Source organism: Spea bombifrons, chromosome 8 (genome assembly GCF_027358695.1).
Source record: "Spea bombifrons isolate aSpeBom1 chromosome 8, aSpeBom1.2.pri, whole genome shotgun sequence".
NCBI classification, from domain to species: domain Eukaryota; kingdom Metazoa; phylum Chordata; class Amphibia; order Anura; family Pelobatidae; genus Spea; species Spea bombifrons.
In genome coordinates, this window is record NC_071094.1 from 30,263,178 (window position 1) to 30,275,840 (window position 12,663).

The 12,663-nt window shown below is 37.1% G+C and overlaps 1 protein-coding gene across 1 annotated transcript in view; it reads left to right on the top strand.

The window, feature by feature from the left end:
• The first annotated feature begins 4,317 nt into the window (after window positions 1-4,317).
• RNF128 (ring finger protein 128) overlaps window positions 4,318-12,663 on the top strand; it is a 37,844-nt gene continuing 29,498 nt past the window's right edge. The window contains exon 1 of the mRNA XM_053473747.1: window positions 4,318-4,878. Within this exon, the coding sequence (XP_053329722.1) occupies window positions 4,473-4,878 (406 nt within the window). The 5' untranslated portion in view covers window positions 4,318-4,472. The remainder of the gene's footprint in view (window positions 4,879-12,663) is intronic.

Below are 12,663 nucleotides of genomic sequence, written 5' to 3' on the forward strand. Positions count from 1 at the left end.
TGAGTTCCCATTTATCATTTTCTTTTGTCTAAAATATTAACGTATAGATTATCATCTGTGTTTAGTAATGAAACAGGACAAAAATTGGTTCAATAATTCAGGTTCTTGCCAGGTTTTGTAATGAAATCGTCTCTCGGCATATACTCCAGGATCACGCCTGTTTTAAAGATACAGTACGTTGAAATGTGTTTAGCAGTTTTGGAAGAAACACTTGCTGAAGGTTTTCATGGTACGCATTTGAGAACGCACTGGGTCCAAGGGCCTTCAATACTAGATATTGGGTGTAAGCTCTCCAAATGTCCATTTTGCGTCCTTTTCTCTTTTCTAGAATTTGTGGAAGATATCGTTCTTTATCTGTTATTACAGCAAATGCATCTGGTAAATTGCTTTACTTGGATATGTGGACAGGTAGTGAACACAGCCAAATGCTGCTCCCCTGCCCTGAGAAAGAAGAAACTGAACCCGGAGACTCCTGGTCAAACCGAGAAAGTTCCCATGTGTGATTACACACCAAAACAGAATATATTTGTTGTATAAAGTGTATAGTGCCTTGAGCCATACATCTTTAATTTCTTATTGCAATATTTGTTTGTTCCTGCACCTTGTGTTCTGCATACATTTTGAAAAACAGAATAAACTTTGTAAAAATTGCAGCCTCAAACTTTGAAAAAGAGGACCATTTTTCCATTACCATTTAAGCGATAAAATCCCGAACAATTGGTTGGTGAACCAATGTTTTGCTTGAATCAGGTATGAAAGATGGCGTGTATCACTGTTGCATGTGAAATTGGAAAAGGTTGAGTTCCTCCTTTCTTTAATATGTATAGCACATGCAAATATCTTAGCTAGACATTTCAGCGTTTGCTGAACTTGCTTACATAAACACCATGTTCATCAATTGAACATAAAAGATATCTCGGTCTGTAGGAACCGCTTGGTGGCTCGTAGTACAGATGTTAATTTATAATTCATTTTGATGTGCTAATGTCTTGGAGGGATAAAGCGAGGTGTTGTGTCAGCACGTTTCAAAAGCAGTTTGCTTATACAGTTAAAAATGCTGCTTGATTTTTTTTAATGGCCGTTTCACTTAATCATATATTACTTTATTTTAAATGAAGAACAGTAAACTTCAGAAAAATGTTGCTGAGCATCTGTTTTTGTTTTCCATACATACTGGCTATATATTAATGTTATTATTACGTGTTTGCATGTCCTTATCTCTTAAACACAAATTTAAATATCCATGGAAATAATATAAATTTCCATATACAAACTCAAAATAATGCGTTGGTGGAATGTTTCCTCCTCAAAACATTTTTCTTCCTTTTTCTCTAACGCCGCTACACTTTTTTTGTTTTTAAAAAAGTCTCTAGGATAGCTGTATACAATATTTCCTATTATTTTTTTATGATATAATCCTGAGGAGTTGACTGCGAACCTATTACTTTACCATGACGACATATACAAAATCATACAATGCCATTAAATTTCACAAACTGTAATTTTTTGTTGCTTTTAAAATGTGGTAATTTGCTAGTATCTGCAAGTTTCACATAGTCTTTGCCATTTTTTTATTCTAAAGTCAATATTGGCTAACATCTCTGACATGCATAATTCTAAAGACTTTTTTCAGACGCCATTTGCAAATAAACACAGGGCATGCATAGTGAAAAATTACTAATTGCATCGTAATGCGTGAATCTTCTATTCAGGTTATGTTTTGGTGAATTGTTTCCTATTGAGATGATTTAATATCTTCAGCTCATCTGTTCATTTTAAATTAGTGAGAAACGATTTTCCGTTTCTGAATCATTTTGTGGTATAGGTACCTTTTTTAATGTGTAGTAATGTTTCAGGTTATATGTTACATTGGAAACAATATTTCATTGAGACTTCAAATAAGAGAGACATTAAACTTTGACCTGTTACATTATTTGAATGGAAATTTCAGTCCTAAATACTTATCGGTTTTCTAACTTAAGAATCTTAGGCAGAGACATGCAAACAAGGGCAAAAAGTTTGACCATTTTTCAAGGCCAGATTAAGGCAATATGACCCCTGTTCCACTTATTCAAAAAGGTTTTTTCCAGCTTTTTTGCTGTGTCAAAGCAAAATGTACACACCTATGCATGTCCACGTTGGTCTCCCTTCCCTGACAAGGTTTTCCAAAAGGGAGGCCCTCCCATTTCACCTTGGTGCTCTCCACGACTTCTAGTTAGGATCCTCTCCTAAAAAGATGAGAGCTGTGGCTAAACAAAAGGTGTGACATACACTCAATTGGGTTTATTCAATTGGAAACTATTCATTATGAAACACCATCACTGGCAAGAAGTTAAAAGTGCAAGGGAAGGGGCTGCTCATCAATGGCACGCTTATTGATGTGACCACAGCGAGAACGGAGTATACCCCTCACACAAAAACAATCATATGTGGTGAGTACCTAGATGAACCAAACCTAGATGCCCCATAAAGATACAACGGGATTCATTCCCTCTTCAGCCTGAAGGTCAGATGATCAAGCTGTCCCTTTCTTACAGGTACTCACTTAACCAAAAAGGCCAAAAAACTATGAGTGTATTTTCCTATGCCTCAAAACTGAGACAGTTAATATCTCTTAAGGACGTCAACATCTGGACACATTTATTCTGGCAGAGAGTCCCACAAGGCAAAAGAGCATTGGCAAAGGGTCAGCCTAGCTCATTATTATTATAATAATTATCTTTTATTTTTATGGTGCCCACAATTTATGCAGCGCTTAATACAAAACATATATTCAAGGTGTATGACAAGACGAGAATTGACGGACTAACACAAACCGATACATTAGGTGGAGAGAGCTCGGCTCGCAAGCTTACAATCTTGAGGGAATGGGGTGACAAACATAAGGCACAGAGAAAGGGTGAGAGGTAGTGTGGTGGTTGGATCAGTGCCAAGGAAGTTCTAGCAGCTAAGATGGCTGCAGCTTCTCTGAAGAAGTGAGGTTTGAGATGTTTTTTGAATGTCGGGAGGCAGGGTGAATGCTGAAGGTTCGGTGGATTCCAGAGATATGGGGCAGCCTGAGTGAAATCTTGTAGAGACAGTAGAGAACTTTTGCATGTTTGTGAGGCCTGGACAGAGACCTGTGATGGTTTGGCGTAGAACTTATATCCTGTTCTTATATTGATATAATGTACTGAAACATTTACGGTCTGGTAGTTGGTTAGCAGCTGGGAAACTGAACCTGTTCCAGTTTATTCTGAGAGCACAAAAGGCTGCCCCTTCACATTCTTCGGTTCATTGCGGACTGTATCAGATTGAATCCTGCAATAAGAGGTCATCTACCTTCCTCTTCGTCCCCACTCTTACCAACATGCTCAGCTCACTCAAACGATCCCTTCCACTCTCTCTGTAGCTCAATGCACGGTGCTCCTGGAAATGACATAACTTCCTGGTACGCAGTATATGCGAGACAAAGAGGACCACGTCTGACATTCAGACTTGCCTTGTCACAAACTTGGTCTCTGCTTCATGGAACAGAGCTGCAAAATCAGGACTGTGTAGAATGCATTGAGACAGTTGTGAGGCATAGATTTATACATATAATTCTGTGTGTGTGCATTTAATGATACAGTTTTTAAATTGAGACACTGGTAGAAGCATAATAATAAACCGAAGACTCTAATAAAGTGTTTATATGCCTTTTGCCTACATCTGTATTTTTGGATTTATGTTACTGTAACCGCACATATTAAGAGGTCTGTTAGTAGGAATGTCGAGTCATGTTAATAAGGTTAATACGTACAACATATTTTCTTTTATAGGCATTCTTGAAATGCCACCACACTACGTCTACCTCTCTGTTCCTTATGTTTGTCCTCACCCCATTCCCTCAAGCTTGTAAGCTTGCGAACCTAATGTATCAGTTTGTCTTAGTCTGTCAATTCTAGTCTTGCCATACTCCTTGAATAAATCTATCGTATAAAGTGCTGTGTAAATTGTTGGCGCTATATAAATAAAATATAATATTAATAATAAAAATGCCAATGCAGTGTGTGTCTAACTTCAAACTTTCATTTAAAAAAATAAACCTTTTCCTGGTACTAAATCTGTACGTACGCTATGTTTTTAACCTATCTATTCTGTCTACCTTTGATACTGGAAACGCACATTTATATGTTTGTCACAACAAACACTTATGCTCCGCATCGTGCATACCTTGTGCATACCTTGTGTTGTAAAACGTCAATGATTGGCACTTGCTTTAGAGTAAACCGCCCTTGTTATACTGGTCAAGGGTTTACCTGATAAGGCAGGTGAAATGGATATGACGTCTACAGGGTTTGTGTTGCCTGAAGTAGTATCAGTTACCTTTACAGAGCTGAAACTTCAACCTTCACAGGAGGATTATGCACAGCCAGTCCAGCCGCCAGTAACTATTCTGCACATTTTTATATAGATATATCTATAAAAGTATATACTTCTTAAAAGAAGCAATGAAGAAGAACGGACCCGTCATTTGCTGTCTTTTGATTACTGTTATCGTATTAAACGTCAAAGCTAGAGATGCCGAAGCAAACGCCAATGTGAACCTATCCTATTTCAGCTTCCAAAACAACAGCACTATATCAAAATATTGTGAATGTGGCCTGTATGGCTTAATGTCCCCTATGGGCAATGCCCAGGGACTGGTGGGAATACCTATTTCCCCCAATCTTCAAGGCTGCGATAAAAACAGCAAGTTTTCCATTACAACCAAACCTTGGATTGCACTAATAGAAAGAGGGAATTGTACATTTTCCGAGAAGATTCTCCTAGCTGTCAGCAAAGGCGCAGAAGCTGTTGTGATATACAATTCTCCTTCAAGTAATGGCAATCAGACCATTCCAATGGTGCACTATGGTAAGTGCTTATTTACTATTGGAAAGCTACTATTTGTCTGTCTGTTCTGCGCTCTCACTGCTATTTTGTGTCCGCAGTAATGATACACTCAAATAATGTGAGACGTCTTGCTATTGTTCCCTGTGGACTATGTAAAACAAATGCTTTTAGCCATGTGGCATCTCTGTGACCTGGAATTGTTGTGCGTTTCTGTGTGTTTAGCAAAATACATATTAACTCCATGTGCATGGTATACGGGCATGTGCTTATTAAAAGCACTTTATTCTGGTTAAAAGATACACAATGACAACTGTATTAATAGGCAAATGTGACAAAAAGGGCAAGAGAGAAGGTCATTCTTATCAATGCAGCGGTTGATTCTCTCTCTCTCTCTCTCTGTATATATATATATATACAGAGAGAGAGGCAGAGGCAGAGAGAGAGAGAGTGTACGTGTTTGTATGCTTGCAATGTCTTGGATTTATGCATATCATTTATGCTGTTACTTTGATACACAGAATTGGCCATGTAACCAGCACTGTGCAACTGTGCCCCATGGCTTTACCAGTCCCAGTATAAATGGGTTAAGTAAAAAGATTTGTCTTTAGCATAAGCATAGCACCTGGTCAAGGCTACTTTGAAGCTTAAGGGAAGAGTATGGCACATATATATAAAGCACCATAATATGTCTACTATTGATTTTCACTGTTCCCAATGAGTGGTGCAAATAGTAGTGCCCATGGCCAGGAGGTGGCAGAGAAATACAGCTCTTCCTGTTCCGTTAATACAGTCGGGGTTACCACCTGAAACATCTGGCCCCCGCTTCTGTATCGTTAAAGTCTTTCCAGTTACCACTTTTGTTTCTTGAGAGTCAGTTTTGACACCCCCTATACCTCTTTTCCATCCTCTTATCCCATATAGTTTTCACTCAGTCTATATGTTTCACCCTTCCCTCCTTTTCATGCTCTTTTGTCCTTCAAGATCAGGAAGTCAAGTTCAAATTAGTGAATGACCCGGCTGATGTAAAATGTTCACTTGGAGTGAAACTAAGGGAGTTCTGGACAATTGTTACACTTACTTGAGGTTAACATGACATTAACATATAAATCAATTGTGTGTCACACTTAACCACAATAAAATGTATCTGAAAATATAATGTGATATAGATTTATTGAGTTTTGTAGAACATTAACTATAAAATATTGCATTCCCAGCTTAATTTTAAGTAGTAGGCTGTCAATAAAACATTCTTATGCTTTTAACTGTTAAAGATATTGATTTACCTAGATAAAATGTAAACTGGATGGTTTAGAACATAAAGCAAAGATACGCAAGCTTTTTGTGCACTTTATTATGCATTCTTTAAAAAGGTAAAAGAAAAATAAAAGCTGCAGCTCCCTGTCTCCTCAGTGGTCCAACAATTCTCACCACTGATGAAGCCGGCAATCATCGCCAGCAAAGCGCTCCTACTTAAAATCAATGGGAGCGCTTTCCTGTTGTTTACGAAACCAGCACTGGAGCAAACTGCTGGAAAGTATATATCGTTATATATGGATGTGGGGAAAAGGCAAATGCATTTGTGGAGATGCTGCAGAACCCCCATACTTTTTGCCAGGAGAACACCACATAAAGTTAAAGAGACCTCTCACTTATCATTTGCATTAAAGTGCATATGATGGCTGGACTGTCTATGTAAGGTGTTTTTGTTGATATGGCAACAAGGCTTTTTAGCCTATCCGTATGCACTCTTAGTATCTGAATACAGACTATAATAATATATTTCCTGAGTAATATGGAATAGTATGGACATGAATATGAAAAACATCAATTTGCGCTTGAATTATACTTCAGGGCATGGTCCTATTAATATGGGATTATTTTGGATATATCCTTGCTATTATATTTTCTCAGTTTTGTTTAGCTTCTTGATAATTTTATGTATACATTACTGTGTACTGTGATGGCTATCCATCGTGCTAGGAGGACCCCCTGGTTCCCATTACAGCTAGCTTTTTGAAAAATAAAGAATACTTTCCAAGCTTCTTTCTTTAGGTGGGGAGCAGTCCCTCTTCCATCCCCTGATGTCCCTTTTTTCTATGAGCTTAAGATGTTCAGTAGGTATGAACCTATCAGTGTTCTAGAGACCTAAAAGTCACATAAGAATGCATGAAAAAGAGGTAGAAAATGTGTTTATATATTGAATTGTGTAAATAATACAGTAAAGCCCTCCCCCACAGTTAAAATGTCACATATTTGACATTTTACACACATATTTACAGAGTTTTTGCGAGGTGGGTTATTACAGGAAGATATGCCTTCTATTGACATTGGGCCATACAAAGGGTATATATATATAAGCCTCCATACGGAGAATTCATATAACGTGTTTAATGATTTTAAGCTTGTTGTATATAAATAAAGAAATATCTCCTTGAAATGCATTTTCCTGCTACATGTAAGAGAAGACATGACTGGCTATGACAGATGAAAGCTTTGAGTGCTTCGAGGTGACCTTATGCCTTTGGGATATAGGATAAAATGTAACATGGTTTGTTTTCACTAATGCACCAGTCTGCTTGTTTTTCTGGATCCCTTTGTAACTCTAAATGTCACAATGGATTTTTCTCATACTTTCACCCATGTGACCAAATGCAATAATCTCATAAACTGAAAATTTTACAGCACAGACTCTGAAAAACACATGGGTTTCTTTTCCGGAGATAGAGTGATTGCAGACTTGGCTGCCTGCAGTTCTAGGTTACCTCTGGTCGGATATGTTTTAGATCCCAGAAAAGTATAGGGGTGTTTACATGCTCCAGATTATTATTATCTAAGTAATTACTCCATACCCCTTTCCAGGAAGGAGGATAATCCCTATTATGCAAGTATGTGGGAAAATACCAGTACTTCGTGCATGGTGAATCTGGCAGCAGTGATAGCGATTGATCAATTGGCGAGTGGTCTGAGTTTAGGCCTTAAAGGTTCCATAAAACTGATTTTAGCGCAGTAACACGCACCAAATTAGAACAGGCAACATTAGGGTCTGTCATTGTAGTTAGTTTATATCCATTACAGGTTTAGTTAGCTTTGCAGAAACTTGAGGAGCCTGTGCTGTTCATAGGAAAGCTTTGTCTTCCTCTTGTAGGCCATCAGCGGGTTGGTCTTGTCCTCAGGCCTGCTGCGATTCTCAAGGTCCTCAATTTTGTCTAGCAGGGTCTCGATGGTAGTGGTCTATGTTTCAGATGACCCCTTTAACCTTTCCACCTCATCCTCCAGGTCCCTGTGTCTGCTTCCAGTGTGGTAATTCTAGCTGAGTTGGCTGCAATTTGCTAGATGGCATTATGCACAGATGACTTGTATTTGGTGAGTTTGGCATCAAAGAGGGGTCATGTAGCCCTGATAATTATTGGACTATCTCTGATATCTGAGAAGGTGTTGGGTTGGTATTACTGGGCTTCCCAACAGGTCCAGCAATAGACGAGTCACAATATCCTCTCTTGGCAATCTAGGAGGTGGCTCCTCATAATGCTGGGAGGCCTTCTTCGGTTTAGACAGTTGTTTTGGGGCCAAACGCTGAGAGACCTTCCTCTTGACCATAGTGCAACAACCGCTCTCAGTGCACAGCTTAGCGTAGGAGCCAGATATAGTGACCACAGTTTCAATGTAACCAATGGTCAAGATCTTATGTTTATATTATGAACTGTAGAGTGGAGAATAGTCCGTTGGCACCCAAAGGGTTGAATCCATTCAATGTATTTCACATATTACCATACATTTTGAAAACATATACTTTATAAATCTAATTTGAATTTAATGTGTATTAATACAAAGGAGAAAAAAAACACATACAAAAATGTCTTTCAATTTGCAATCACACCAAGGTCTTTTTAGCCAAACGCCTTGTAGCTATTAACCCTTTTCCCGCACTGTACGAACCGGCAAATCTCAAGAAAATCATAAAGTGATCCTTATACTGTAATTTCTTTTTTAAATACAGCATGCAGCTAATAGAGAACATCAGATTTTAAGTGAAATGATAAGAAATGTATATTTTTTATGGTAAATCAATTTGTTAAAATACAGATGTTATTGCGGGTTCCACGCCATCACTTTAATTGGGATTCTGCCAGTGCATCTATTAGAAGCCACAATAAGTAATGACACTTCATTTTAGTGTGCCTTTCTCATAAAAGTCTAAAAATTGTTGTGAATTAACCCTTACAAACCCTGACACTTACCCCTTTGGCAATCCCTTGTATTTTAAATGTATTTATTTATTTGTTAAACAAAGCCATTTGCAATCAACTTTTAAGAGTCTTATAAATGTCACATAAAATCTTAAATTCTCAAGCTTAAGAATTACGTTGAATAGTAATTGCATACTTAAAATAATTGGCTCTGCAAACACTTTGTAAATTTGCCATATAAAACTGTGGAAAGTTTATAGCCGTAGTTAAAGGAAACAAGGTCATGTGCGTGGTTTTATACGTTGCTTTTACAGGATTTTCCTGTGTGTCTTTGGAGTTGTGATGCAAAATCACATACAAACATATAATAATGTATAGTATTTATGGCTGAAGAGGTATTGTATGGCAGGCTTAATATACAATTTATATGATTATAGTTGGTTGATATGTTGGAGTTGGTGTTAGTGTCTGTGTGTGTCAGCACATGATGTTTGAGTGTGAGTGTTGAGCCTGAATCGGGGGGGGGCTGGCCTGGGGGGCATGGAACCTTACTTGGAAAAGAGATTCCATTTAGTATAACTATTTACTTATTGCTCCTGATCACGCACTGTGTAAGTAAAGTGCGCAGTCATGTTAGCTGTCACAGTATTCGCATTGTTAGTTCTTCCCTTGAGTTTGGTTACTGTTTTCTTTGGTGGAGGACGATTGATTCTTGCTACCTTGGGTAATGAAGGGAGAAACTCGGGACAGGATATTGATTAGACACCTTTTGCCACGTACACCTGACGCAATATAGTCATTTACACTGTTTTCACAAACAAATGTACCTTCCTTAATCCATCCAACATTTAGAAGGGACTTTTTTTGATTATTCCCATTATTATTTTTCTAGAAAAGGTTGTAGGTTCTGCTGGAACACGTACTTAGAGAAGAGACTCTTCCGAGCAGAAGCAGTTTATTATTTAGTAGGTTTACATGCTTGACAGGGGATAAATTACACAGATATTAGTGCTTAATGAATACCCCTGCTCCAAAATATATTTCCTATAAAATATAAAAAGTAATGTTTTCATGGGATAAGAGTGACCCCTGGTGGCTAACACTTGAGTTCCACTGATAAAATAATTACTGAATATTGTATCTGAAATCTAGAATATTGAAAAAATATTATTACAGCTTAACTTTTTGATTATGTTTTTAGGCCAAGTTTATGTTTTGTATTTAATGACTGGACATATTGCGAATGCAATTTTCTGGAATGCAGAAAAATGCTATTATGTCCCTTTAAGCCTCACTGGAATTTTTACATAAAAAATTTGCTTTTTTTATATAAATTAAATAATGTTACAGAAAACTACTGTAAATAAAATAAAGTTTTCCAAAAGTGGCCAACCAACAAAATGAGTAAAAATGAGTTTAGTCCTTTCATGGTCATGCCAAACATCGTATTACTTCTGTTGCTGAAATAGTTAAATCAATCTATACTCTGAACGAATTGCGTTCTGACTACTTAGTATGGTTTCATGTTGGTCGGTTTCATTCTCACATGTTATCTAAACAAGTCCTTGCTATTGATATGAAGCTGGAAGCCTAGTATGAAGGAACCCCAAATGGAGTATTAATGTAATCTATGTAGTCACAAGATCACCAATGAAGACAGGATTCAAAAAGTCACACACATCATAAATATAAAATAAAGCCAGAAGCCATGCAAAGAGGTCGGCAAAGGCTTAGGCCAGGCCATCAGCGGGGTGTGCTGCAACACCTTTCCAGCGACACAAAGTTTCCTCATAGTGACCCGGAGACCCCGAGAAGCAGTTAATCACCTCAGAGTCTCTGGGCGAAACCCAGAGTTCACAGGTATGCATAATACGAAACAGCTGACAGAATTAAAGTGATAATTAGTAGTTACTAGCGATATCGATAACGATATACAAGTGGAATGATAACGACAAGCAGGTGGAACCCGTGTGCTTACACTGAATACTTCCGCATGATGAGGCAACAACGAGAAGTGGCGTAAGGAGGGCATGACAGTCTGGCTTTCAAACGTTGCGATTTTGAGTACATTTATTCACACGATTTTCTACTCCTTTGAAATAACGTGGGCACCAGACTTGGCAGATGTGATGCATTCTTTAATACGACAGATAGGGCATTTCCCTTCTGTTATCACTAATTCAACTTCCTTATAACGGTTTCTGTATACTGCAGGCTGCGCAGAAACCTCTTCTTCTAGATATATATAAATATATATATATATATATATATATATAGTGACATATTGTGGCCTAGGAAGCAGCAGCTGCTGCCGCCAAACCGAGCGAGCAGGCCCTAGGATGAAACTTATTTTTTATCAGGCTATGTTGTAACCTAAGTGTTATTTTCTAGTGCCAAAAAATATTAACTTGGCAGAAAAGTAATAGGCTTCCCTTGAAAATGTTGGTCTGTAAAGGAAATTGCTCCAAACCATTCAGCTCAAACAAAATTAATGTGCTGTTTTTCAAAAATGGCGAACAACCTTTCTCTGTTTTTAACCCCTTAATGACTAAAGCTGTTTTTTTTGTTTACTTTTTAGAATTGAGTATGTAAGGGGTTTTAGCACTTTTGCTATCATGTTTTCAAGCATAATTTCACTCTATCTCATTTAGTTTAAAAGGGAAGTATTGTTTTATTTTAAAACCATACATGTGTCATATATATATATATATATATATATATATATATATATATATATATATATATATATATATATATATAATCAAGATATGATGTACCACTGATAAATTCATTAAATATAGCAATTTTTTTTTTAAAAAAATTCTTTGGTCTGCTCTTCTCCTTTCTTGAATGTCAGTCAGATGATGCACCCAGGTGTAATACTTGTGTAAGATGTGTTTAGGGTTTCCGTCCAACCCTACCACCTAAATCTACTAAGTGTAAAAAAAAAAGGGGGAAACTGACCATGCAGGGTTAAAAAAAAGTGCACAGACTTCTGATCACTCTATAACAGCAATTTATTTTAAAAAGATACTTTTGAACCCACTATATTGACTATAACATTGTTCTTTCTTTGCCTCACATCAGATTAAAGGAGAAAGAGGCAGAGAACACTGACACCCTCAGTTTTAAATACTGGTTTTGCAAGGACAAAAGGATACGTCTTCCGTCCTTAAGGGGTCAAATGCTGGAAAGGAATGTAGCTGTTTATATTGAATATATTTTATATTGTATTGCTGTTTCTATTTTAGTTTCGTGTTGTATTTTTTATTTAGTATGTAATATACTAATTATCCTAAGTCATGCTTTTGTAATATCTTGAATGAACTTGAGTAACCCGGCTTTATCTGACATTCAAAATACTGCTGTCAATTTAATTCTATAGTCTTTCCTGATCTGCTGGACTTTTGTATAACTAGTTATCTAACAATTGTATAACTAGTTATCTAACTGATCCGTGTGCATGTACGTAGCATGTTTGCTGTCAGTACATTTCCAGTAAAAAAATAATTTAAAAATAAGATTGTTTTATTGCAAACATCTTGATGGTAGACCTCGGGGACCATAATACTAATTAGGTCATATATATCAATATTTTTAAAAAAAAATCACAGACACT